We start from the raw sequence: 27,188 nt of genomic DNA on the forward strand, positions 1-27,188 counted from the left end.
TATTCACACACATCCAAAAACTAGGGCGGGATCCACAAATAATGGATTGTACGGTGCTAATTGCACCCTTACTTACAATTAATTATCATTACTTAGAATTCAATCAAGCAGGTGATTTATTGATTGAACATTTTATTAAAGGGGACATGCATTATAAATGGCTTTTTTCTGTGTTTAGCATGGTTTTATAGTAATACGGGTTAGTATCAATGGGTCTGTGTCTCTAATTACCATATTGACTCATCAGTCTAGTCTCGAGTTCACGAGATCCTCCCTCACTCAACTAAGCTGTTCTGATTTGACGGTTTTGCTGACGTTAATATAGCACTGATTTGCATAACTAACTATGCAACTATGGTTGACAGCGACAGCAAACAGAGCGAGGCAGATGTGTAACCCGACACTTCCTCAAACAGAGCGAGGCAGACAATGAGCGAGTGAGAGAGAGAGAGGGAGAGAGAGAGAGGGGGAGAGAGAGGGAAAGAGAGAGACAGAGGAGCTTCTGTCGGGGAAACAAACCGCACGTGAGGAAGCAGCAGTAGCACATACTCATTTACACACAACCTGGGCTGGACCTCGCGCGGGGAAGCAGCAGTAGCACAGACCAGAGAAAGACTTTCGTCTTGTTTACATCAGGGTCCCCCATTTTCAATTAATAATGAATTGTAAGTAAGGGTGCAATTAGCACCGTGCAATCCATTCTTTGTGGATCTAGCCCCTTGTCTTCTAGGGACTGCCATCTAATTATTACATTGAGCTGTAATTAACACAATACAAGGATTCAATGTCCTGGATGACATCACTGGTGGCCATATTGAAATGTATTAGTATTAGTATTACCTGGGGACTTCTAGTAACTTGCAATAATTGTGGAAGTCATCATGTGAATCTGCCATGTCTGTACTTTGTCAAGTAAAAATGTCAGTATGACCAACCTTATTTCAGAATACCACTATGAATGATTTCCGAATTGTAACCCCTTATATTCCCGTTTGTGTTAGGGTTAGGTTTATGGTTAGGGTTAGGGTTGGGGTTAGGGTTAGGGTTATGGTTGGGGTTAGGGTTAGTGTTAGGGTTACGGTTAGCGTTAGGGGTTAGGGTTAACCCTAACCTCTAATGGCATGAAATAAACCACTGGGGTCGTTTTGTAAATATATGGAGAATAAGCAAACAGACCCAATTTCATGACATAATCATTAGGGATGTCCGATATTATCGGCCTACCGATATTATCGACCGATATCGCCATTAAAATGTGATATCCGAAAATATCGGTATCGGTTTTCAAAAAAAATAAGAAAAAGATTTTTTTTATATTTATTTTACATTTCTATCACCTTTATTTACCCAGGCAAGCAAGTACGAACTAATTCTGATTTTATTTATTGTCAAAAGTATGCATAATGTTGTGTTAATTCCACAACAAGAGATATGTAATGTTAATTACCTGAAATTATTAAAAAAAAATTGGGGGGGGGGGGGGGGGGGGGGACCCTGCATATATCGGTATCGGTTGATATCGGTTGATATCGTATCGGAAATTAAGAGTTGGACAATATCGGTATCGGTAAAAAAGCCAATATCGAGCATCCCTAATAATCATCAACACAGCCACTGTTGTACACACACACACACACACACACACACACACACACACACACACACACACACACACACACACACACACACACACACACACACACACACACACACACACACACACACACACACACACACACACACACACTGTTGTACACACACACACACACACACACACACACACTGTCGAAATCACAGACAAGTTAAAATGGGTCAAAGCACAAATAAAAATGCATTCATTCATGCATAACCTTTATTTTATACTCCTCCTTTTCAATGGAGCCAAAATTACAAAAAACTATAAGAAGCAATACATTATATAAAAAACCAACAATTAATAAGGCACAATAAAACAAGACAAAGAAAAGTAATTAATAGTTCACAGAATCCATCATATAAATTAATAATATAAATTAAAATAATTAAAACAGTTATAATCAGAAACAGGAATGTTCAGAATACATGCATGGGATGTTAAGTGCTCATGTTAAGGGATGTTTGGAGCTTATTCCAAAAGATTCCTGTGTTGTCAACCATGACTGAATGAAGAAAACAATTATTTTCCAAAAGAAAAAAAGATAGTTAAACATTGAAAAATCTAATAAAAAACATTTACATAATGGAATCAGGACGATTTGTGATTGTGTTTTTAAATTGTCCATAGGTTAGTGGGGTATAATTTAGTGTGAGTTGAAGATCCTTCCAAGAAGCTGGGGCATTAAAACAAAAGGCTGACTTTCCATGTTCAGTCTGTACTCAGTAGTGATGTGACGATTCATCGATTCGCATCGGTGCACCGGCATAAACGTTCACGATGCGAGTGCACCGGTGGAATAAGTCCGCATCGGCTACAATTCAGGCTGAACTTGCGATGCATCTTGTTGTAGCGTCTTTGCATCGGTCAAAACCGATTCATTCATATAATTTCCTCTCATCCACTTCTGTCAGCAGTGCACTGTGACTGCACACAGCAGATACTATCTTTGCTTCGCTACTAGTACAGAAGGCGAGAGCCGCGTCACAGTTACAGTATCAACAACAAACAGTGGAAGTCGAGGAGACATGAATAGAATTGATCAACTGGCTAACGCTAGTAGCCTCTGGCTAACGCCAGTTAGCCGGTCAGCTAACGCTAAACTACAGTGTCTAACTAACTAACGTGACTCTGCAACACCAGTTCCATTAGTGAGGAAATGGGGGGGGGGGGGGGGGTATATTGAAGACGCTTGACAACAGGTTCAAAGATAACTTCACATTTATTGGCAATTCGTTTCTTTTTATATCGCTTCCTCCAGGTTCCAACTGTGTTGACAAAATGCAATCCTGGTGTGGTCAGCTACGGAGCATCAGAACGCTCAAACTCAAACGTGCGCTCTCTCTCTCTCTCTCTCTCTCTCTCTCTCTCCCTCTCTCTCTCTCACTCTCACTCTCTCTCCCCCTCTCTCCCTTCCCTCTCTCTCTCTCTCTCTCTCTCTCTCTCTCTCTCTCTCTCTCTCTCTCTCTCTCTCTCTGTTCAATGATTTAAAGTGGTCAAACGTTACAATATAAATACTAATTGGATAGTTGATGATAAACATTTAATTTCATTATCTGAAATATTATAAAATCATTAAGTCTGCTATAAGCATTTACCCAAGAGTTTTTATATAAATTGTCTTACAGTAGATTATTTTATTTTTAATAATAATATAAGCTGCATAATAAGGAATACAACAAAATCCTCTGTCATACCCTAAAATTGTATCATTATTTTGCATCGTGTTGAATCGCATCGTATCGCCCTTAATCGCATTATGTTGAATCAAATCGTATCGAATCGTATCTCAACAGGGGGTGAATCGTATCGCATCGCATCGCCCGTTGCTTCAAATGTATCGTTAATGTATCGTATCGTTGGCACCGTATCGAGATGTGCATCGCATCTGCCTCAGTGATGGAGATGCACAACACTAGTACTCAGGGGACCTTAACACTTTGATCGCCATGGTTAAATTCATCATTTACCATCCCTCGCCATCTCTATTTGTCTATGGAGAAGTTCCCCTTCTTTGCAGGGCTATAACTTTTTAAATTGTATTGCTCAATTGACATTACCATGGCCCATTCAAAGTCCTATATCTATTGTTCAGGGTGTATCAACGTTATACTTTTTCATTCACATATTCATACTAAAATACGGTCTAAAGTATAAGTATGTTTTTATCGTTTTCTGCAGCTTTCTCCAGAACTTGATTTATAGCCCCAAATGCATTATATTGATGATCAAATACAGTTTGGTAGGAATCTGTGCGAGATAAAACATTTCAACTGGACGTGGTTCTAGGAGTTACTACGTATGATCTGATGTTGACCGGATGGGCGGGGGGGCGTTTATAATTCCGTGGGCAACGTTATATCATTCATCTAGTGTGGGTGATATGATCATCAGAGCAGTTAGTAAAGAACACGTTGGAAAATAACGCTGGATCTTACCGTATCTTCCTCGCGCCGTTGGGCGATGAGCATGGAGCAGAGATATTCCTATTATGGGATGTATAAATACCCGATCCATTTCCAGGTTGTATAATAGTATATACGTCCAAATCATGTTGTTTATCGAGTTATTTGCACCGATCGGTGTTCACTGTGTCAAGATGGAGTCCTGCTAATGATAGCGAGTGCCCGGACAAAATATGGGTGAGCACCACTTCATCCACATGACTTCCTGTTGGGCGATCTGCCGATCGGCCACCAGATGGCGCTCTTGAACCGTTAGAGAATTGAGTGGAGCTCAGCAGTATATCTCAGGTCCCCGGGGGAGAAATATGATTTCGATCACAGATTTTTGAAATATTGATATCAAAGACGTGTTACGGCATCTTCGGCAGAATGAGCATGGCGGGCAATGACGAGTTTTGGCGTTTCCGGCGATTAAAGTGTTAAGCATAAACCAGTAATTTCAGCTTGTTAGATAATTACAATCTAGCAACATTGTGATATAAGTATTATGTACCATAATACCATAATCTATCACCAGTAATGCATCTGATAATGATAGACCGTGTCCAGGGGTTAAAGAGTGGACGGAGCAGCATTTCTATAAATTATATTACCATAATTCAAGACTGCTTCAACAATCTTGTTCCTACTAATCATACGCCGGTTCTGTTTTGGAAAAAGTTTACGGGCAATATTTCTGGTTCTAGAAAACAGCATGAATTCTGTTTTATTTGCATTAAGTACCAGTTTAAGACCAATGACAGCTTCCTGAAGCACATTAAATGGAAGTTGCAGGTTCTCAATGGCCAGCTGTACAGAATCAGCAATACAATACACATTCGTGTTGTCAGCATAAAGACTTGACAACCATTCAATGAAGAGAAAATATTAACCCTTTCGTGACTCTGATGCACCGAGTTCTGTTCCGTTAGGGGCTCTGCTTGGCATCACACTGCACTCCCTCGCGTACGTGCACGCGCACTGAATAAATTCCACAAAATGTACCTTTAATACCAGTATTAGTCTGACCACACCCCTCATCAGCTTACCTTCATAAGCAGGTGTGTGGTCACCTGCTCTCCTCCTTCTCGCTTTCACCACAAGGAAGTGCCTCGGTAGTACCCCACTTGACGTGTTGTTAGTTGACGTGGAGAAAAATATTGTTTACAAGGAAGGAGATACGTTGACATCATATCTTTATTTTCTCTCTCACTATTTTCGAGAAAATACGGCGATATTGTCTTCGTACTGGAGTGTCTGGAAGATGATGATCATTCTAAAAACCCTCCACCGGTTTTCGTATTGGGAGCACGCCGCTGCATGCTTCTCAACTGCAGTTCCTTGCTGTGTTTGTTGGGGTGAAACCTGTCAGGCCACAGCTGAACTGTCGGACACGCCGCTGTTGTGAGAAGCGGTGGGTTTCAGGTTGGGTGAGTACTGTTGCTGGCGGGCTTCACTTGTCTGTTAGTGCTATGGGGGCTACTTGACAATGTTTATGGAAACCGGCCCCAGGCTAGGGTCCTTTGTTCAGCCACCTAGGCGACAGAAGGCCTTGGTCTGAAGACCATTGTAGTTTTAACTAGTGGGCCGCGACCATTAACACTGGTGATCCCTGTGTGTTCTGGACGAGTGGATTCTCTCTGTCCCGTGTTAAGCCCCTTCTTTCATATCCAAATGAGAGTGTTCCTTCACGAGGAGATATGTGCATGGATGTGCGATAGCGGCAGATCCATGTTCAAGTCAGCTACACAGGCCAGTTTGGTATTGTGCTGATTCCGTCGGGTGTTGGTAAAATCACCGTTGTAAAGCAGTGTTGACATCTTGTTTCTCTTTTCTCTTAAAAAGTGAGGAGAGGTTCAGAACGGCGGCCTGTCTGGGTGAGTGTTATGTCATTGTATACATGTTCAGGTGATAGCTGCTTAGCTTACGGTTAGCCAGTCAGCTGTTAGCTGCTGCGTTAGCCTGCTGGGATCGCTGCATGGCCTACTTAGATGGGCCTACTGTTAGCCAGTCAGCTGTTAGCTGCGGCGCTAGCATGTCGTGATCACTAGGTAACGTTAGCTTGCTGCTGTAGGCCAAGGCCTGGCGCGGGGTAGCTTTAGCTCCTTGCGCGCCGCCGCGAGCGCTTCTGGTCGCGTGCGCCGTTAGCTCGGCGTCTCACGAGCAGGGGCAGTAGCGCCCGAACGGTTGGAGCGGCCGTTAGCTTAATGCTACTCTGTTGAACGTGCTTTGATTTTAACATGTTTTACACTCTTGACTACGACGTCATCTTTGACAGGGGATGTTTCGTCGACCCTGCCCTGAGCCAGGACGGCAAGGTTGCGTCAACAAAGAGGACTGTAGTGCGGGTTGGAGCGGCGACGCTGCCCAGTTCGAACAACACAGGAGCGGCTGTGTTCCTACGGTGTCTGTGACTGCACTTCGCTGATCTACGTTCCGGGTAGGACAAGGTTTGACCAGACCTTATAACACGTCTTCTGGTTTTACTTTTCTAAATGTTTTGTGGATAACGATGTTTTCCCAAACATGTGTTGCTGCAATGCATTTAGGATACGACGCGAGTTATGTGTGTACTGTTTTTGTCACTGGCAGTTAGCTTCTCCGTGCAAATCGGGTTGTTGTTACAGATGTGAAAATGATCTGGTTGTTGTGTGAGAAACATCATGGTGTTTATATGTACCGTATACTCACAACTAAGGTAACTAACCTATGAAGCTATGCTTGGTGACAAGTGAGTAAAAGAATGTTCTTTTCTCAGCCTGTGATGACAATGAACAGTGTGTTCACATATTAACAGGTTTTCCTGTTTTAACTGGCCGTATTGAGGGTAAAATAAGAGGATTGTGTTTCCCCCCGGTTCCCTGGGGACTTTTTCATCCTCCTATCAGACATGTTGTGCACTAGAATTGTGTCTTTTGTGTGGTAGGGATGCGATGTAACCCTTAGCTTGATTGCTGAGGTTGTGCTAAAACTGCTGGAGAAACTTTATTTTCCTAAAAGAAAAGATGGTTTGGTCGCTGTCGTGTGTGCTTAGCAAGGCCTGTGGCCGATACTAATCGAGAATTATGTATTCTCTCATTGTGAAAAACGGCGTTCCTCTGTAGAGTGTTTTTGCCATTTTTTGTAGGTGATGATGGGTTGTGTGTGTCATGTGACCTGCAACTGGGTTGGACTGGCCACAGAAGCACATGTGTATGTTGGACCGGGGCTCTTAGAGCCCTCTCTATTCTGTGTTTTTTCCTCAGTAAAAATCAGATAGCAGGTTAGCTCATGCGCTGTGTGGAGCTGTCAAACGCTTCATAGAGCTGACTATGACTGTGTCATATTCTTTTTTTGTCATTACATCGTATCATGGGTGTGGGGTCGTAAAGGGGTGAACTGGTAACCTTTCCTCTCCCCCTTGTTTCTGTCGGTCAGGGGTACACCCCCTGTCCTTCAAGGTTCCCGTCACGTGGCGGTTCGGCACGTTATGGGGTGGGGGGGGGTGGGGGGAGGGAGTTTCCTGGTCCCACAGCCTGGTATATTGGGCGTGTGCACCGCAGGAATTCCCCCGCCATAGAGTACGTCACCGTGCGCGTCTCTGTTGGTAGGACTTCCGTGTGCTGTTCAGGTCCATGTGATGGATCTGTTTCAGGGGGGTGGTCAGGGCTCCTCCTCACCAAGCGCCTATTCGGGCCTTCTGTGAGTTCGGACTCCTTCTTCCATGGGAGGGAGCCTCCATCAGAGTACAGAGCCTTCCTCCTCAGATTGTCAAAGTGAGTGGACCCTCTAGAAGGTGTCCTATTCTATTGTATATGTATTCGATTCAATTCGATTGTTGAGTGTGTATGGGTTCAGTGCCTCTTCCCCGGAGAGCCCTAAAACCAATTTTTTATATGGCTCAAGGTGCAATATATTCTTTTCAATCTGTACAGCTCACGTGGGAAGTCTCTCTGGGGATCCCCGTCTCCTTCCTATGGGAGGGTGGTGGGATGTAAAAATGTGAATTTTTTTTACCCCTGGCTGTGTAGACTGGGATACATACTGTTGATTCTTCCTTCTTTTCTATTCAAAAAGTGTTGGAGTTAGGAAGTGTCACACCCCTCTTGTCGTTCCCCTGGGCGCCTTGGGGATTCAATGACAGGTCTAAATAGCCTGTTCATTGATGGGGGTGTGTCCCGACGCACGTATAGTGCTAGCTCGCTGTAAACAGGCGACTGACTGGCACGCCTTGGTTGCTTGTGGTTGAAACGGCGTTTTTATAAAGCAACTGAGATGGGGGTTTTTCCTCTTCCGACGACCAAATCCCACGACCTGGGTTGGTTTTTCGACGGATTCTCGTTCATGTCTGAGGGATGATGACGGAATGGATCTGAACATATGTAGAGGGGTCTCACGCCCTTGGGGTGGGCCACCAGGCGCGGTTCGCCCGAACGTCTGGGTGGCGCCTTCTTTTCATGTTAAGATCGACACGCATATCTGCCCTTTCTCCTGGAGTAGGCATGTCGGCGTGGTTAGGGCACGGGACTGGTTCTGGTCACGCTGGTCCGGATCAGTTGAACCCGTTGTCCGCCGGGGATGCAGATCTGCTGTTCTGGTACCCTGAGGGACTTGGGCTTTTTTCAGGGGGAAAAATGCCAGGTCGGTCCGGGTGTCACGGGGTTAAGCGCTATGGGGACCCTGGTTGGGTACGTTTTTACTCAGCACTGTCGTAATGGCTTGCGGCCATGCCAACCTGTACACGCTCGATCTCGTCGGATCTCGGCCGCTACACAGGTTGGTCCTGGTTGGTACTTGGTTGGGAGACCGCCTGGGAAGGCCAGGTGCGGTGTGCTTAGGGGCTGGTTCTCCATTCTTTTTCGCTCCTCTCTCGCGCATGGCGAAGAGGGGCCTGTTGGGGTGGTCTTTGACCTCCTCTGGTGACCCTGTGCTTCCCGTATCGCCAGGCCCGGTCCGAGGTAATGTTCGTCGACCCGTAGGCCTGGGTTAACCCTTTTTTGAAAACTGAGACACTTGTACTGCGGTATAGCCGGTGTATACCCGCAGGTGTGTTTTGGAGTTTTTTCTTGAGGGGTTATAGGAACAACCACCGCATTGGGTAACGCCAAGGTGGTTGATTCCCTGGTGTGTTGGAGCAGTGTCAACTCTCGGGTTCACCGGTTGAGGGTGCCCCTGCACGTTCATGACGTCTGCCAATCGTGTCAGCCTTCTCTGCCTCAACCCCTCTGGGTGGGGGTTTTTAAATGGAGGCTTGGTCATTCAACAACGCCAGCATACGCCCCTTCCGCCGGTGCGGCTGTGTTCAGCTGTCCCCTCTGGCGCCTGTCTCGTCCGCAGTCTCCAGGCTAGGGTTAACAGCCTGTTGCCTGGTTTTTTCCCCGGTGCGCAGCCTGCTTCCGTTGGTTAACCTTTTTTGTGTGCTTACGGCCATGCTGACTGCCTGTTCTGCAGGGTCAGTGTGCCAGGCGGTGTACTATTGGGGGGACAGGGCCCGCTCGGCTTACGGCCATACCAACCTGAACACGCCCGATCTCGTCCGATCTCGGAAGCTAAGCAGGTTCTGGCCTGGTTAGTACTTGGATGGGATACCGCCTGGGAATACCAGGTGCAGTAACTGAGGGGCCTTTGTCCGAATACGCTGGCGATGTGGGGGGCGGGGCACTACGTGCCCACCTGGTGGGGTCTTGATGCTGGCATCATGGACTTCTCCGGGCCCCCATTCCAGGGAGTCCAGTCCTTTTGGTGGGTCTGGGTCTTCCTTCGCGCTCCGCTGCTACGGCCTTGCCACGGGGTTGGGTTTGCCCATGACCCCGTGATTCTGGGGGCAGTAACGAGGTTGTTCCTCCGTTCGTTCCCGGGTGGCATGCGGGTTGTGCGTGTGTGTAGTCGTGGGGTCAAGCCACGGTCTGCTCACCCTGTGCGTTGAGTTGCTTGAGTGCCTCTTCGCACGGTCGGGTCCGTCGCCCTCCCGTGAAGCCCCTAATAGGGGGGATGCCCTCCCTGTTCTGATGGTTGTGGGGGGCTGTCAGCGGGGTGTATTTGTCAGCCAGCGACTCCGCTTGGCCTCCCATTGTGCAGTGTGATGCCAAGCAGAGCCCCTAACGGAACAGAACGTTAGGTTATGGCTATAACCAAGTTCTGTTAGTTAGGGGTGACGCTTGGCATCAGACGGCCGCTGCAGCCCTTGACCTCACCTTGTGGTGAAAGCTTGGGAAGGAGGAGAGCAGGTGACCACACACCTGCTTATGAAGGTAAGCTGATGAGGGGTGTGGTCAGACTAATACTGGTATTAAAGGTACATTTTGTGGAATTTATTCAGTGCGCGTGCACGTACGCGTGCACGTAAGCGTCACCCCTAACTAACAGAACTTGGTTATAGCCATAACGTAACGTTAATACATAGTCCCTTGTCCAACCATGTAAAATTCCTACAATTAAGTCTGTCTTGCTTTTCTCTATCAAAACGCTTCTCGTACAAGTATTGCAGAGACATTTCAAAGGTACTCAGTTGGCCGAGGGTTTCAGACAGACAAACGATAGGGTTTGAAAGCTCGGCGTTGCTAATAAACATTTTAAATAATTTTTATAAACTGACCAACACTGGTCAAAACGGCTTTAGCTGCCTGATGCGCACCCAAAGCCGGAAATAAAGCTGTGTTGACCAGTGTTGACCAGTTTATAAAAAATATTTAAAATGTTTATTAGCAACGCCGAGTTTTCAAACCCTAGCGTTTGAAATAAAATACTTGAGTTGGTTGTTTACTAAAGATTCCAGGATTTTTGCTAAGCAGGGTAGTTTGGAGATTGGGCGATTATTTAAATCATCTCTATCACCTCCTTTATGTAAAGGAATCACATGGGCCAATATCCAAACACTATAAGACATCTGCCCATTGAGATAATACAAATACATATGTGTTAATTGCTTAGTGATAATTGGAGCAGACGGTTTTAGAAAAACATTATCAAATGTATTATCCTCTCCAGTTGAACTCCTGGTAGCAATGGCTTGCAATGCATCATTAGGAGAGAAGGGATGCAAGGTGAACTGAGATGCATGGTTCATGGTGCATACACAAAGGCTATTCCTTTTCAAATATAATTATACCCAGCAACAGCTAAATGTTTATTGAAGGCTAAGCAAATCTCATTCTGCTCAGAAATCACACAGTCACCATATTTAATATGTGTAGGTAAAGAATCAGGGAATTTGTGTTTGTATACTGATTTTGGAAAGTGTACTGCTTTCCAAAATGTTGCCAGATAGATCTTAATAATAATTTGATTTGGCTTTCCTCACAACTGAACACACACAACTTTTGTGTCTTTTATCGTTTATTTTTATGTTTATCAATAACTGAAACAAAAAAAGGTCTGGGTTTCCCAGAGCCTCTTTAGCGCTCCATGCATCGTAACTCTACTTAAAGGTCTTCCTTCCGTTGCCGAGCTAGAGTTTCCCAGAGCCTCCTGAGCTAAGGTGTACCTTCTGAATACATTTAGAAGAGTGGTCTGAGGCACTCGTAGCTGTCCCACTCGCGTGAATACTTTACCCAAGGCAGTTGTCCTTCCGCGTTCGGTTTGCGCGCCCTGATTGGCCTCTCAGCGCCCAATCGCGTTAGCCCTACTATCGCCTAACTACTCGCTCAATATACTACTATCACTCAAGCGGCGTGCATCAGCTTTTAGTTAACGTCGTATTTTTTCGCCTCTCTATTAACGTAACGCGCTATTCATATCAATCGACATCACATCAATATAAATAACGTATTGTTTTCATCTCTCACATCAATATAAATAATGTATTGTTTTCATCTCTCTATTAACGTAACGCGCTATTCATATCAATCGACATCACATCAACCCAGCCTCCTCCAATGTACAGTTTCTACGTCAAATGTATATACACTCTTTTTCTGGACACTTTTTGTATCACAAACAGTACTGTATTTGCAAATCTGGTATGTCATAAATGTATAGATGTAGCAGTACTGTCTATCTGTATGTCGTGTGTGTCATATATGTTATGATGAATTGAAAATGGGGGACCCTGATGTAAACAATACGAAAGTCTTTCTCTGGTCTGCATCCCCTTAGCTATTGAGTTAGTATATTGTGAGACTCTTCGGCGGTAGCGAGTTAGGCGATAGTTAGTTGAGTGATAGTTAGTTTTAGTATATGATGCACGGCGGTAGCGAGTTGAGTGATAGTGAGTTGAGTGATAGTTCGTTTTAGTATATGATGCACGGCGGAGGCGAAAACAATACGAGGAAGTTGAGTGATAGTTAGTTTTAGTATATGATGCACGGCCAGGGGTGTAAAGTACTTGAGTAATTGTACTTCGTTACAATACTTAAGTACTGTTTTGGGGGATTTGTACTTTACTCGAGTATTATTAGGTTTGTATACTTTGTACTTTTACTCCATTACATTTCAGAGAAAAAATACATACTTTTTACTCCTTACATTTAAAATGCAGACCTACAAAGTACAAAGTACAAATTTCACACATCCAACCATTTAAATTAGTATATTTTAATTGTTTATCTGGCCGAACTAACGTTAACGTTATTAATCCTGTGACCGCAGGTAAACAGCCAATCAAATCCCCATCAATGGAAAATGAACCCACCCATACCCATGCTGATTGGTCCTTGTGCAACACTAGAAAGCGGGGATCTTTGATTAAACACCTGCTATCAGAAGAATAGACAGTCAGATCCGAATTATGCTGTGGTTAATATTGTGATATTATTCAGGGTACTCCAGTATTCTGTCTTTAATATTGTGATATTATTCAGGGTACTCCAGTATTCTGTCTTTAATATTGTGATATTATTCAGGGTACTCCAGTATTCTGCCTTTAATATTGTGATATTATTCAGGATAATCCAGTATGCTGTGGTTAATATTGTGATATTATTCAGGATACACCATTCTGTTTTTAATATTGTGATATTATTCATGCTGTGATGTGAATGCCGTCCATGTTAGTTTACCTTCAATGGAGAAGTGCATTAAATAATTTTAATGCAAAAAAAGTGTCCTCTGTTCTTTCATTTCAGCATTGTCTATCACAGAACACATTCCATTGTGGGCAGAGTGTATGCTTGGTTTAATTCCAGCCTTGCCTAAACACCAGCTGATGATTTCACTAATTGGCTCACCTCTTCAACTAACTCACCTGGTGCAATGTATAGTTAAAATGAAAGCTTGGCCCACGATGGAATGAGTTTGAGACCCCTGGTCTATCCCTTTAAAAAAAAATTACTTTAACTTTTTAGTACTTAAGTACATTTAAAAGTAGGACTTTTTAACTTTTACTCAAGTGTGTTTTTAGCCAGATACTTTGACTTTTACTTGAGTCAGATTTTGAGACGGTACCCATACTTTCACTTAAGTATAATTTCTGGGTACTTTTTACACCCCTGTGCACGGCGGAGGCGAAAACAATACGAGGAAATGGGGCTGTGGAACTGAAGTGATAGTAGTATATTGAGCGAGTAGTAGGGCTAACACGATTGGGCGCTGAGAGGCCAATCAGGGCGCGCAAACTGAACGCGGAAGGACAACTGCCTTGGGTAAAGTATTCACGCGTCCCACTCCCTAGGCGATGCACTCCGCTCATCCTGTCATAGTTTTAGCCTTATTAGGTCAAAATTATGCTTTTCTTTTTTATAACATTCTTTTTATTGTTTTTCACAATAAGCAAACAATCACAAACAACAAGACATAACAAAAACACAATCCCGGGCAGCATTATTAGTGTCATTTTACAAAAATATACTTTTCACATGCTGAGTTCTCAATTCTCTTACTTTCCCTATAGATTCTTTACAACTATAATCCACTGGTTGTCGTAATTAACATATAAAAGTCCCATTTTTCCAAGTACTTTCAAACCTTTCTCTTCCTGTAATCTGAGAATAAAAGTAAGTCTTTCCATTGTGTATATTTCACCTATAATGGACATCCATTTTTCTTTTGTTGGAGGTTCTTGTTGATACCAGAGACGCGTGATCGCTTTCTTACTTGCTGCTAAAAATATTTTTATCAAATATCTGTCTCCTCCTACTACTTCCTCAGGTAGGTTACCCAGCAGTGTTGGGCAAGTTACTTTTAAAAAGTAACTAGTTACAGTTACTAGTTACTTCTTCCAAAAAATTACTTACTCAGTTACAAATTATAAAAAGTAACTAGTTACTTCAGAAAGTAACTATTGCGTTACTTTCAAGATATTTTTTTTTACATAAACAACATACACAAATCTAAACTATTTTAATGTTGCTGTGGGACAAAGTGAGACTAGCCTCCAATCAAATGCCATGTATATTATAATTACTATGTTTATATAGTGGATCATACAAATACAAACACAATAGATGTTTTGGAACTTTTGATATGTATTGCCCCTCAACAGGCCACAACTGGGCAACATTAAATTATGCTTGTTAAGCACTATACCAAAAATGTATTGATTGAACATTTTAATTAACAGATTGCAGAATGGGTACAGTACAGTACGGCTCAATACACACAATTGTTAAGGGGATGCAGACCAGAGAAACACTTTGGTCTTGTTTACATCAGGGTCCCCCATTTTCAATTCATGACATTTATGACATACACAACATACAGATATAAGAATCTATATTCTATCAATCTATATATATATATCTCTGAGCACCAGACTGTGCTATTAAACCAGGAAGTGCAGCACTATGTTGATAAGGCTGTAGCCTCCACTACTGCAGTGCCCTGCGCTGCAACACAACAAGAGTGAACAAAAAACGCTCATGGACCCGTGGTCTGTCGTTGACTGCTCGTTTGTGTTGTTCGTTGGATTCGTTTTGGATTATTTGGGCTCGCCAAACAACAAATGTCAAAACGTACACAGACCCGCGGTCTCACGCTGACTGAGTCGCTTGTGTTGTCGCGCTGTGTGTCAGACTCTGGATGCTTTACACACCCGTCCACCTCTACCTCTGATTGGCTTACCATGACATTTTACTCAACCTCAGCCAATCGTGCACTGCCCACTAACCAGGAAGAACAGTATTGCCTCTCAGCGCAGAGATCTGTCTGATGAAAAAAACAGCTTCAATCATAGACAGTAACGTGCCGCATTTTTTGGCAGTAACGGTAACGGCGTTATTAAGATTGGAAGAGTAATAAGTTCGATTACTCGTTACTGAAAAAACTAACGCTGTTACTTATAATGCCGTTATTCCCATCACTGTTACCCAGGTACAAATAGGAGTAGGTCTCCGGTATCTTAAAACTCATTATACAATGGCAGTGGTTTGCCTCCCTCTGGACGCACTGTCTCCAACATGGTTGCTCTATGCCTACTTGTCGGGATTTGATTTTGGGGGTTATGAAGAATCTAGTAAAGTTTTTCCAGCAGAATTCTCTCCATGTTTTTGAGTTAGTCGAGCTACATTGCAAAATTATGCTTTTCATATCGACAGCTGCACTAAAGTGCATATCTACTAGCCTACTTAAGCAAATTACATTGTTAGTTTCAAATGTACTTCATGAAAATGTATTGTCAAAACAACGTTTCTGTGCATAGTACATCATGCAGATGTTGATGTCTGTTCACCTATGTCTAACCCCATCATAATGATGATAATAAAGTAGTCCTATAAAATTTTATAATATTAGTACATTTAGGCTACTATCTTGAGTAATGTGCATGTATTGCTTGTCCAAATTAGCCTATGCAAATTATAAAATCCATCCATAAATGTCAGTCTAGAACCAAAATAATGAACAGGCTGCGTTATATTATTCCAGCTGCTGCCACCTGCCACTGTCAAACTAGGGTATGCTCTGTTTGCTTCTTTTGTATCCTCATCCCCTTCTTTTACTAACTTAATTTATATTAGTATACAATAAGGCCTTCTATTCCTCTGAGTAACGGCAAGTGATGTCTGTTGCTGGAACACAGAATATTTGCTATCACTTGATAGGCAGACTAGACTATCAAATGCTTTACTAGACTATCAAATGCTTTGCATTTAATACCCTCTTTACACTACTGACCCAGGTTAAAATGCCATTGCATAACCATTATATAATTAATCATGATCACAGATGTGCTTTTGCCTTTCATCTACAATCTACTTTTGGCACTGCAGACAAAAGTCAATGGGAATCAGTGGATATCCTGCTACAGTTGCTATATCTTGACAAAAACATATTGAAATTAGACCTTTGTTTATCTTTTGTAGCCTATATGTATTTATAAAAACTATCATAAGGTCTCCTCTTGACTTGACTTAAAGAGACTTAAAGATGATCTTTAGTAGGCATAGCTTCCTCTTCTCTTCTCCTCTTCTCTAATAAGAGTAGCAGGTAGACCACTCCTGTAGATAATAAAAATATGGCTAGTAACATAACATTATACAATCGGGAGAAACTCCATTGACAAACTTTACAGCCAGCTAGCTATAATCAAAGGCCATATTTTACTAACACTAGCTATCATTAGCTATAATATTTAGCAACTGATATAGTAGGTCTAAAGTTTGGTGGCAAACAAAAGCAGATGTGTTAGATACTTTGCATTGTGGGGTAGATTAGGAGGGCTTAATGACATCAAACATGGGGTAGTCATATTTAATACTGTCGTGTAGTTTGGAAATTACCAAGTTTTAACTGGATGCATGTAAAAACGATATTTCAGCAAATATCTCAGTTTCAAACAATACTGTGCTGGTGAGGCAGTCTTGTGTTCAGCTTACCTATGTCCTATATGTTATGTTTAATATTTAGGCTACACATACTGCACCAACTAAGAAGATGACATGGGGCAGCCTTGGCTATCACAAAGATATCTAAAGATATATTAGATGCAATGTCATTATATGCCACTTCGGATATAATGTCCAGATTAATAAAAATAGTGTGATGCAAGTACTTTTTTGGGTTGAATTTCCCAGGACAAGTGCTATTCAATATCTCTCTTAGGAAACACATGTGCTCATTACATTAAAGATGTTTGCCAAAGAACACAACAGGTATAATGTAAGGTCCTGTTTTATGGCTGATGGGGCTGAATGTTCGGCTTATTGAGGAAGAGCCAAATACGTCACCATCCACAGAAATTCATGAGCCTCATAACTAAACAGAAAACTCAAGCAAACAAGCAAACTGGATGATCTTCCTCATAGTCATGAATGCACACTAAGTGAAGGCTTTCTCATTTCCTAAGGCAGTCACCTGAGAGTGTTATGTCTAGAGTAGGACCCCTATCAACTAAAACAGTAAACAGAAGGGGCACTTAATTTCTTCTTATCTGCATTTTTCATAACCCTACTTCTAGATATGGCACAGTGAGCATGAAGAGGGTCTGCCTCTTTGGCTCCCCCAGGAGCAAGCAGCAACTTCTCCAGCAGCACACCCATATAAATATTCTAAGCAAGGCTGACCTGGTTACAGAATGCCCTTGGGAGTGTGAATTAGCATCTCAATACATACTGTACACTGCCTGTAGTGGAGTGAAGACAGGGCTGCCAGGAGTGGCAGCACTGCTGAGACTCCCTTCACAGAGAACACACATCAGCTGAGAGAAAGGAAGAAAGAGAGAGAGAGAGAGCACCACTCTAACCTATCCACCCTACAAAGCCAGTCCAAAGACCTGCTCCACATCATAAACACGCAGTGAAAGCAGGGAGTCCTGCTCCAGCAGCTGACAGCTAGATGTACCACAGGGCCCGTTTGAGTATTCTTTCTGCTAATCTGATACCAGTTTGCCTCTTAAGTCATGGTGAAGTTTACATCAGTGTCTCCCCACCCACTGACCCAGCTGGTGGCCCCGCCCCACACAGCAACAATCTGATGATGTATGTATTTTCTATGTTGTCATGTTGTATCTAGGGATAGGTACCAAATCAGGTACTTGTAAGGGTACCGCCCGAATCACGTCAGTACTACCAAGTACCGATTCACGTGAGATCCGCCGGTGCCACATTTCTGAAAAAAATTAAGTTGTTACACTTTACAAAGCTAGATGCAGACAACACTCGCTGCAATATTATATATTATATATTATATATATATTAACAAATTGTTCTAAATAAATAATAATGATAATACATTTTTGCATTTGAAGTTTGGAGTTATTTTTTTTTACAACTGAGGTAGGTACATTACATTTTTAGAGATGAAAGTACAGAAAAAAGGTACCGTTGGGTACCGGTATCGATTCACAGGTACCGGTACCGGTATCGGTTTAAATGTGAAAGGTACCAAACCCTAGTTGTATCCCATATAGGAACGCTGGCAGACAAAAGTCCATAGGGTCAGTTTGCCAATTAACCCTTTCCCTGCCGCACTACCAAACGGTTAACCCTTTCACTGCGACAATACACAGACGGTTAACCATTTCACTGACACACGACAGAAGGTTAACCCTTTACTATCACACAACCGACCGTCGGTTGTGTGATAGTAAAGGGTTAACCTTCTGTTGTGTGGCAGTGAAATGGTTAAAGGAAGGGGGAATAGTTATTTATATGGTCATGTTGAGCTGGCCATTGATCTGAGATCAGTGGAAACATCAATTGAAACTTAATGAATATGGGCCCGGACCTCAACAAAGGCCATTAGTCAACATTGACTGGAGGTTTCAGTTAGACACTTGTCCAATATAGTTTAGCAGCTAATGTGTTGTACACAGTAGTCTCTGTATCTTGTTATAATCTTAACTGTTTGGATTGTTCTTTCTTAATGTGTGGTAGATATGGTCTAGTATGAAATGGCACTACCTGTAGCATGTTACCTGTATCTGCTTTGGTGTTTGAAGCCGCGGATAGGCCACACACCATGTCATTAACACACGGTTGCAGCCTGAAAACATTGTGAATGACCTGTACTGTATTCAACATACCTTTGTACCCGTGTCATTGTGAGCACAGACGCTTGCAGTAACTGCTCCACATGTAGGTCAAGAGCCTTTTCCTTTTAAGTAAGAGAGGAGATTCCCTTGGCCCCACCATCGCTCATATGGGGGAAAAAACTTTTCATTCCACTTGAAAGATTTTTGCCTCAATGAATCAATACTAACCAATTATATGCTCTCATTTTTCCCACAGCGGGCAGGACTGCTGCTGTGGGCTATGCATGGCAAACTGTGGTAATTTATCCACTCACTCACTCACTCACTCACTCACTCACTCACTCACTCACTCACTCACTCACTCACTCACTCACTCACTCACTCACTCACTCACTCACTCACTCACTCACTCACTCACTCACTCACTCACTCACTCACTCACTCACTCACTGTGACAACAATGTGACAACAATGTGATAGTGGAGATTCTGTCCCACTACTATCTCTCATTAAACACTGTGCCAAGTTAACTTGGTGCACTGAAGCACAGACAAACACACTCACACACAGAGGGAGGGAGAAAAGCAAGCAATGTCTTCGACAAGATGCCGATCATCTCAAATTGTCAAATATCATCACTAGTGCAAACACTATATATATATATACAAATATACAGTGAATGTGAGGTTGTGTGTATAGTACCTAATGTCCTATACAGTATATGTTGCCTTTACTGTTTGGTTGCCTATAATCCTCATGTTCCTCCTATTTCATGGTAAATAATTCATGGCAGCTTTGGGATCTCAGCTGCAGTAGCATTAAAGTCCATTCAATTTCAATGACATTTGACAAATTATCCGACAAGCCTATATCTCAAAAACCCCAATCCACTACAATATAATCTCACACCATATGAATACAAATACAAGACTAACCCCAACCTTAACCTTGGCATCAACCTTCAGAGAAAGTCCTCTCTTCATTTCATCATTCTACACTAAATCAATTACCAATTCCAAAACACATAACGTACAAAATCCAGCTCTTTAAGTCAGTCAGGACAAAGTCACATAAATCCTCGATACCAGTGGAACAAAGTCTGGAGTTCCAGAATGCATCCCGCCAATGTTTTACCATTCAAAGTTGATTTCAGATAAATTCGTACAGTATACATTTTGATGTTAAAAACAAAATGCTCAATAATACGGTGAAACATTCTGTTACGAATAACACAAAAAAACATTAATGTAGTGCTATTTCTTTCTTTTGCTCATATTTGCATTGCATTGTTAACCCTAAACATAACCTAAATATACTAGTGTATTGTGAGCAGTTGGTAATTAACTCTATAACCCTCTAACAAGAGGTATTGTTGGCATTTACATTGCTACTTTCTCTAAAATCTTCTCTAAAATCTATAGTCTCTGTAATAATGGTGGTATATTTAATAATTAGTGTTTAATATGCCCACACCATCCCTCTTCATCCTCAATCTCGTTTGCTATTGCCATGTGGTAAATAAATTATAGGTTACAATCATTAAAACATTACAGTGACACTTTGGCAGACACATAAGAACATATAATATAGACTCATACCTCCAGCCAGGATCTGTTGCTCCAACTCACTCATCTGTTTCCTGTAGGCCCTCAATGCTGCCTCCTTGAACGTTGGACGGACACGCTTCTTTGGCGGGGCCTCTGCAGGCTTCTCTTCTGGGACATTCTTGTTTTCATCTTCTTGCTGTTCGACTTTCTCAGACACCTCAGTGGCCTCGTCCATTATCTCCTCCACTTCCTCCAAGTCCTCCTCCTCATCCATCTCCTCTGTCTCCTCATTGTCGTCCATCTCGTCTGGCTCCTCTACGTCTACATACTCCACCATGGCGTCATACTCAGCGGTAGTCTCAGTGATCTGGGTTCCATAGTCCTCACTGTACTCTTCATCATAATGCTCTTCCTGTCTGCAGTCATATTCGAGTATACGTGCCTCCTGAGTTGCCTCAAAGTCCTCTGAGGCCTCTAAATCATGAGAGGCCTCTAAATCCTGAGAAGCCTCATTGTCTTGAGAAGTTTCAAGGCCATCAGACACATCATAGTCCTGAGAAGTCTCACACTCCTGAACAGGCTGCTCAGCCTCCTCTGTCTCGTTGTCATTAGTTTTGTTCTCCAGGTTAGCTAGCACCTGCTCCATCACTTCAACGTAGTGGGTCTCACTGTCCAATGGTTGGTTCCCATCTTCTGCAGCTGCAGCTGGTTTCTCTTCTTTATCCTTGTAGACAAAGGGTTCTGTGTTTGAGATGTTAGTTGTGGTGGAGTCATTGGTGTTGGAAGTGGGGAGGGTGCGGAAGCGGCCCATGAAGGAAGAGTTGGTGGGTTCCACAGGAGGTGTTGGGGGTGCTGGGGCACCCGGAGAACCTGACTTCCACACAACCTCCAGGGCCGACTTTGCCCTCTGCAGTGATGAACCGAAGCCAAAACCGAAGGACTTCTCGCTAAGATCTATGCTGAGCCTGCTACTCCAGGACTTTGGAACTTCTTCCACCTTTTCTGTCCGAATTTCACTCTGACTGCGATACATGGTTGCAGATTTATTCTGGGTCTGGTGAAAGCTATGATTTATGTCTAGTTCAGGAAATGTTTCGTTGTGGGTTGCTTTAGTGGCTTGCTTAGGTGCCCCTTTAGGTCCCTCCTTAGGGACTTCTTTGGAGGCCTCTTTAGAGACTGCTTTAGGGATCTCCTTTGGACCCTCATTAGGGGTCAATGTTGCAGCCTCTTTGGGAACCTCTTTGGCAGCAACTGTTGGGCCGTCTATTGGAGTGACTTGAGTCACCTCTTTAGCTATAATTTTGGGGAAATCCTTAGGAGACTCTTTAGGGGACTCTTTAGGAGTTGCAACAGGGCTCTCTTTTGGAGTTATTTTAGGGCTTTCTTTAGGTGACTCTCTAGGGCTTTCTTTAGGAGTCACTGTTGGGCTATCTTTCGTGGTCACTTTATGAGTGACTTTAGTTTCCTCTTTAGAAGTGTCTTTAGAATTCAGTTTAGAAGTGTCTTTAGGAGTAACTTTAGCAGCCTCTTTTGGACTGACTTTAGTGGACTCTTTAGGGCTGACTTTAGTGGCCTCTTTAGGACTGACTTTAGTGGCCTCTTTAGGGCTGACTTTAGTGGCCTCTTTAGGGCTGACTTTAGTGGCCTCTTTAGGACTGACTTTAGTGGCCTCTTTAGGGCTGACTTTAATAGCCTCTTTAGGACTGACTTTGGTGACCTCTTTAGGAGTGACTTTAGTGGCCTCTTTAGGAGTGACTTTAGTGGCCTCTTTAGGAGTGACTTTAGTGGCCTCGTAAGTGGTGACTTTAGTGGCCTCTTTAGAAGTGAATTTAGGACTCTCTTTTGGGGTTACTTGAGGGGTTTCTTGAGGAGATTCTTTAGCTATTATTTGAGGAACCTCCTTGGGTGAGTCTTTAGAGATTGCTTTAGAGGCCACTTTAGGTGCAACCTTAGCAGACACCTTAGGAGCTTCCTTAGGGGATGTTTTTGGGCTTTCCTCCTTATGAGTCACTTTAGTTGCTGCTTTATGAGTGGCTTTTGAGGTGGCTTTAGGGCCCTCTTTAGATATAACTTTTGTGTTTTCTTTTACTTTAGATCCCTCTTTAGAATGACGAACGGTTGTTTTAATGACAGGCTCCCTCTCTGAAATAGGGGGGATGATGTGAGTGGTGACAGTGACAGGCGGAAGGGAGGAGTCTCTGTCAAGCATCATGAAATCTTCATCCCCCTCAAACTGTAAATCAACTTCCTGACATTTTGTGATGTTCTCTGGGAATCCAGGGATGGTTGAGGGGTCGAACGGGCTGCTGACTTCTATAGAGGCATCCAGGCCAGAGTCAGCACCTTGCTCCAGGTGATGCCAGTCTTTCCAGGGAGAAAGGTCGCCCTGCAGAGAAGGCTGGGAGCCGCTGTAGTGGCTTCTGTCACCAGACATGCAGACTAGTCCATTACTCACCCCACTATCGATGGTTTCTGTGGTCTCCACCTCATTATGTTCGGTATACTGTGCATTCTCCTGGCTCAGTGGGTGGATAGGGCTAGCATACCAAGAAGTGGACATGTCCTCTTGTTTTCTCTGCCATAGCTCCTGATCCGAGGAGGACAGCAGGGTGCAGCCATTGGCCCGTGTAAAGTACTGGCTCTCAGAGAAGTCTTCAGAGTATGACTGGCAGAGTTTAGAGCAGTCCGACTCTGAGCGGCTGAGTTTAGGGGTAGAGTAGTCACTCTGGGAAAGCCAGCCAGGGGTCAAGTCAGAGTAGTACGCTTTGCCATGTTTGTCTGGGTCATCATATGTCTCGTCTGCATAGTGAACTGAGCCTGAATACCCTGCCTCATCACCCGACCGACTGTGGTCATGGGACCTCCTCTTCTCTGATTTACTTTTGTGAACAGGCTTTGAAATCACCATTGCATATTTATTCCTGCTCAACTCATCTAGCTCTTTATCACTGTCCATTGAGTCCCAGTCATCACTCTCTACTACCTTGTCCTTTCCTGAGACCTTTATGTCCATGCTTTCATAGGTTTGTGAAGAAGACATTGCTTTGTCTTTCCGCTCCTTCCCTTCCTGGTTTAAGCTATCAGTGGTGACAGTAATACCTGTCCCTTTAAGTTTATAGCATTTTTTCAAGACAACATCTCTATCTTGGGGTGTTGCAAAGATAACAATAATAGGGCGAGGTTTTGCATTGGAACATTCTCTCTGTTGACCTAACCTGTGAGCTAACTCTATCTTAATATTTTTATGTGCATCAATAAATCCCATTTTATCTTTCAAAATTTTATAGATTACGCACTCTGTTTTCTCTGACCTTTCCTCTGGAACATTTAGGAACCTGAGGGTTGCATTATTGGCCTGGTGGCTAATCTGTTTTATGTAGTCATGGATGTCACGTGTTTCCCTCCTGGACTGGACAAACCCTGAGCGGAGCTGCTCGATCTCACTCTGTACCACTTCCACACTGCTGGAGATTTCATCAATAGAGCTCTTTAGGGCATTAACATGGCCGCGAAGCTCCGAGAGCTCTGTCTCTATCTGGCTGATGCCCTGCAGCTCCTTAAAGATCATCTCCATCACGTCCTGGGTCTGACTTATACATCCCGTGGAGGAGGACCCAGGTTCCAGGGTGGAGCTCTTCTGCTGCCGGCCAGCGCGGTCCAGGGACTTGCTCCGAATGCCCAACGTTTTCCTCCAGTTGCTCACCTCGGAGTCTGAGGAGACACACTCTTGACTTTTCTTCCATTTCCTCAGCTTGCGCAGGGCGCCCAGCCGGAGCGTGTGCAGACTGGAGCGCTCCACCCGCTCGCCCTCTGAGCTACCATCAGAAGGAGCCAGACTGATGAGACTCTTCCTGTTCCGTCTTACAGGCATGGTGTGAGATTTGTGTTCATCCAGTCTGCAGACGGGTTTAGTCTCACTCACGGAGTCAGTATAGCTGGTGTTGATAGAAACTTCCGGAAAGATACTTTCATTATTATTTAACAGAATAGCGTTTTTTGGGAGTCCATTCGCAATAGCCACACGGTAACTAAATGTGGGCGAGAGTGATGAGCAGTCGCTTTTGCCGTCGTCTTCCTCAAGAGATATGTTACCTGCCGAAGAGCATTTGGAAATCTTTTTAACAGTGGTCTTAAGAGTAGTGGAGAAAGTCGGATTACGTGCTTGCAAATTAGTGGTTAATTTGGGCTCTTTATTTTCACTACTCTCTTTCTTCTTTATGGGATTTGCCAATTTCTTTGTAAACATTCCTTTGCAAATCTTTTCAATGCAGGATGGTATGGTCTTGATTAGGGCAGAAACCATGGATGGCAATCCTGTAGTCTTCTATCTCGTGCAGAGAAGCAGAGCTGGCTTGGAACCAGGGACAATCAATTTGTACTTGACAATAGAAGACCAGCTCTGATTAACTAAAACCAGTTTCATTGGAGACTCTGCAAAGGTTATAAAATCCCATGGACCTCCTCGGGACAAATGGTGCTATGGTCTGAAAAAGAAAAAAAATAGAGCATATTTAGATTACATTTTGTTTACATATGTGTGGTTCACTCTCCATGTAAAATACACAAAGTAGCACAATTAACTAGCATGCACTATAAAAAGAGAATGAGTTATATGCCACTGCTGAGATAAAACAAGCGTTTTCCACCAAAACCACAAGTTATATGTTTCGCTTCACAGTGGGCAATCCGCAAAGCTATTGTACAGAACTGTGCACTGTAGATTGATAAGGATGAAATCTAAAACCACAATTATTTAGTTTGATCTAATTAAAGCTGAGTTAACGACATTGACCAAACATCACAGCAAATCATCCTATAATTCCATTAGCATTAGGAGGGAGAGTTGGGAGGGGGTAGGAGGGAGGGTGGGACAGACACAGAGAGAAAGAAAGAGAGACAGAAAGAGAGACAGAAAGAGAGACAGACAGAAAGAGAGACAGAAAGAGAGACAGACAGAAAGAGAGACAGACAGACAGACAGACAGACAGACAGACAGACAGACAGACAGACAGACAGACAGACAGACAGACAGACAGACAGACAGACAGACAGACAGACAGACAGACAGACAGACAGACAAAGTCAATCAGTCTCAATAGAGCAAATGGCCACATTCATAAACCCACATTCTAAAGCAGGAGGCATCCAATGAACCCTGGGTGGAGAGTGGACTGGGTCCATTTATTAATGGATGATGATGATGATGATGATGATGATGATGATGATGATGATGATGATGATGATGATGATGATGATAACAATGACAGCGACAGTGACGATGATAACGCCAGTGACAATGATGTGTCCAACATAATCCGTTGAGTTTCCCAGTTCTCATTTCAATTTCATTGATGCCGCATGCGTGTGCTGAATCATTAGCGATGTGGTTGTATTGGCGACAGATTACAGTTACAGTCATGTAGTAGAAGACACGAAGGCTGCTCGAGGATAACAGAACAGGGGCTGGGAACCTTCGAGTCAAGGTAAGATGATGTCTGAGGATGAACAGCTTGCCGTGGCCGTCAGAGGTGTGTATTTGTTGCAAAATGGAAGAGGCCACGGAGTGGAGAGAGAGGTATTTGTTGTGGAGAGAGGAACTGACAGCTGCTCCACATTAGTTCCAGAGTTTAGAGCTTGATGCGTCCGGTCTCATGACTATAGAGACAGGCTAACTTCAAATGATCTGTGGAACACAGCATCACGGTTAGCCTACTGTATGTCCTAAAGTCCTCCAGGTCGGCTTGTAAGGGTGGACAGGATTCTGCCAACACACTATAATGGATTGTATCCAGGGGTTTGGCGGTTTTGTCAGCCTCATCTGGTGAGGTGTGAGCAGGGCCGGACTGGGGAAATAATTCATACCGGGAGATATAGCGCGAAATATAGCCCCAATCAGGCCACTTTTTAAGCGGGGGGTCTGGGGGTCCCCCACCAGGATTTTTTTTGTTACAAAGACTTAATTTCCTGCATTCTGGTGAATTTTAGTGCATGTGAATCAGAAACTAATGAGCCAACAATTGCTTAGTACAATGTACTGTTATGGACCTCAAATAAAACTGTTGTGGCACTAGCAATGCTACTCTCTCCACCTTCAAAAAGAAAAAAGCAAGAGCACAACATATTTTTCTATTTACTATTATAATACAGTTAACCACTCTCTCCTGTAAGGGCCTTTCTTTTTCTTTGTTTTATCCCTCTCTCCTCCACCCTTTCTTTTTCTTCCACTGTCCATCTTGACATCAACGTTAATTGACTTTCGCTCTACTGTATCTCTCCCGAGTCCCTCACAAGCCCCTCCAATGTACAGTAAAAATGACCAAGTATGGTCTTGTCAATATTCCAATGTACAGTGTTGCTTGTACAGTTGTACAGTGTCCCCCACCCACCCCTCCTACCCAACCACCTCCAATGTACAGTACCCCCCCCCCCCCCCCCCCCACCTACCCAACCTCTTCCAATGTACAGTTTCTACGTCAAATGTATATACTTCTTTTCTGGACTCTTTTCGTATCACAAACAGTACTGTATTTGCAAATCTGGTATGTTATAAATGTATAGATGTAGCAGTACTGTCTATCTGTATGTCATATATGTTACGATGAATAAAAAATGGGGGACCCTGATGTAAACAAGACAAAAGTCTTTCTCTGGTCTGCATCCCCTTAACAATTGTATGCATTGAGCTGTACTGTACTGTACCCATTCTGCAATCTGTTAATAAAGTTTTCAATCAATCAATCAAT

General features: G+C 43.3%; 1 protein-coding gene across 1 annotated transcript in view; it reads right to left on the minus strand.

Moving 5' to 3' along the window:
• LOC311247027 (protein unc-13 homolog C-like) overlaps positions 1 to 24,748 on the minus strand; it is a gene marked incomplete at both ends in the record, with an annotated part of 325,735 nt that extends 300,987 nt beyond the window's left edge. Inside the window, 2 exon segments of the mRNA XM_084337310.1 lie at positions 20,497 to 21,610; positions 21,731 to 24,748. Of these exon segments, the coding sequence (XP_084193436.1) occupies positions 20,497 to 21,610; positions 21,731 to 24,748 (4,132 nt within the window).
• Positions 24,749 to 27,188: the final 2,440 nt, after the last annotated feature.

The sequence above is a fragment of the Notolepis coatsorum genome (genome assembly GCF_963971535.1).
Source record: "Notolepis coatsorum genome assembly, chromosome: 20".
NCBI lineage: Eukaryota > Metazoa > Chordata > Actinopteri > Aulopiformes > Paralepididae > Notolepis > Notolepis coatsorum.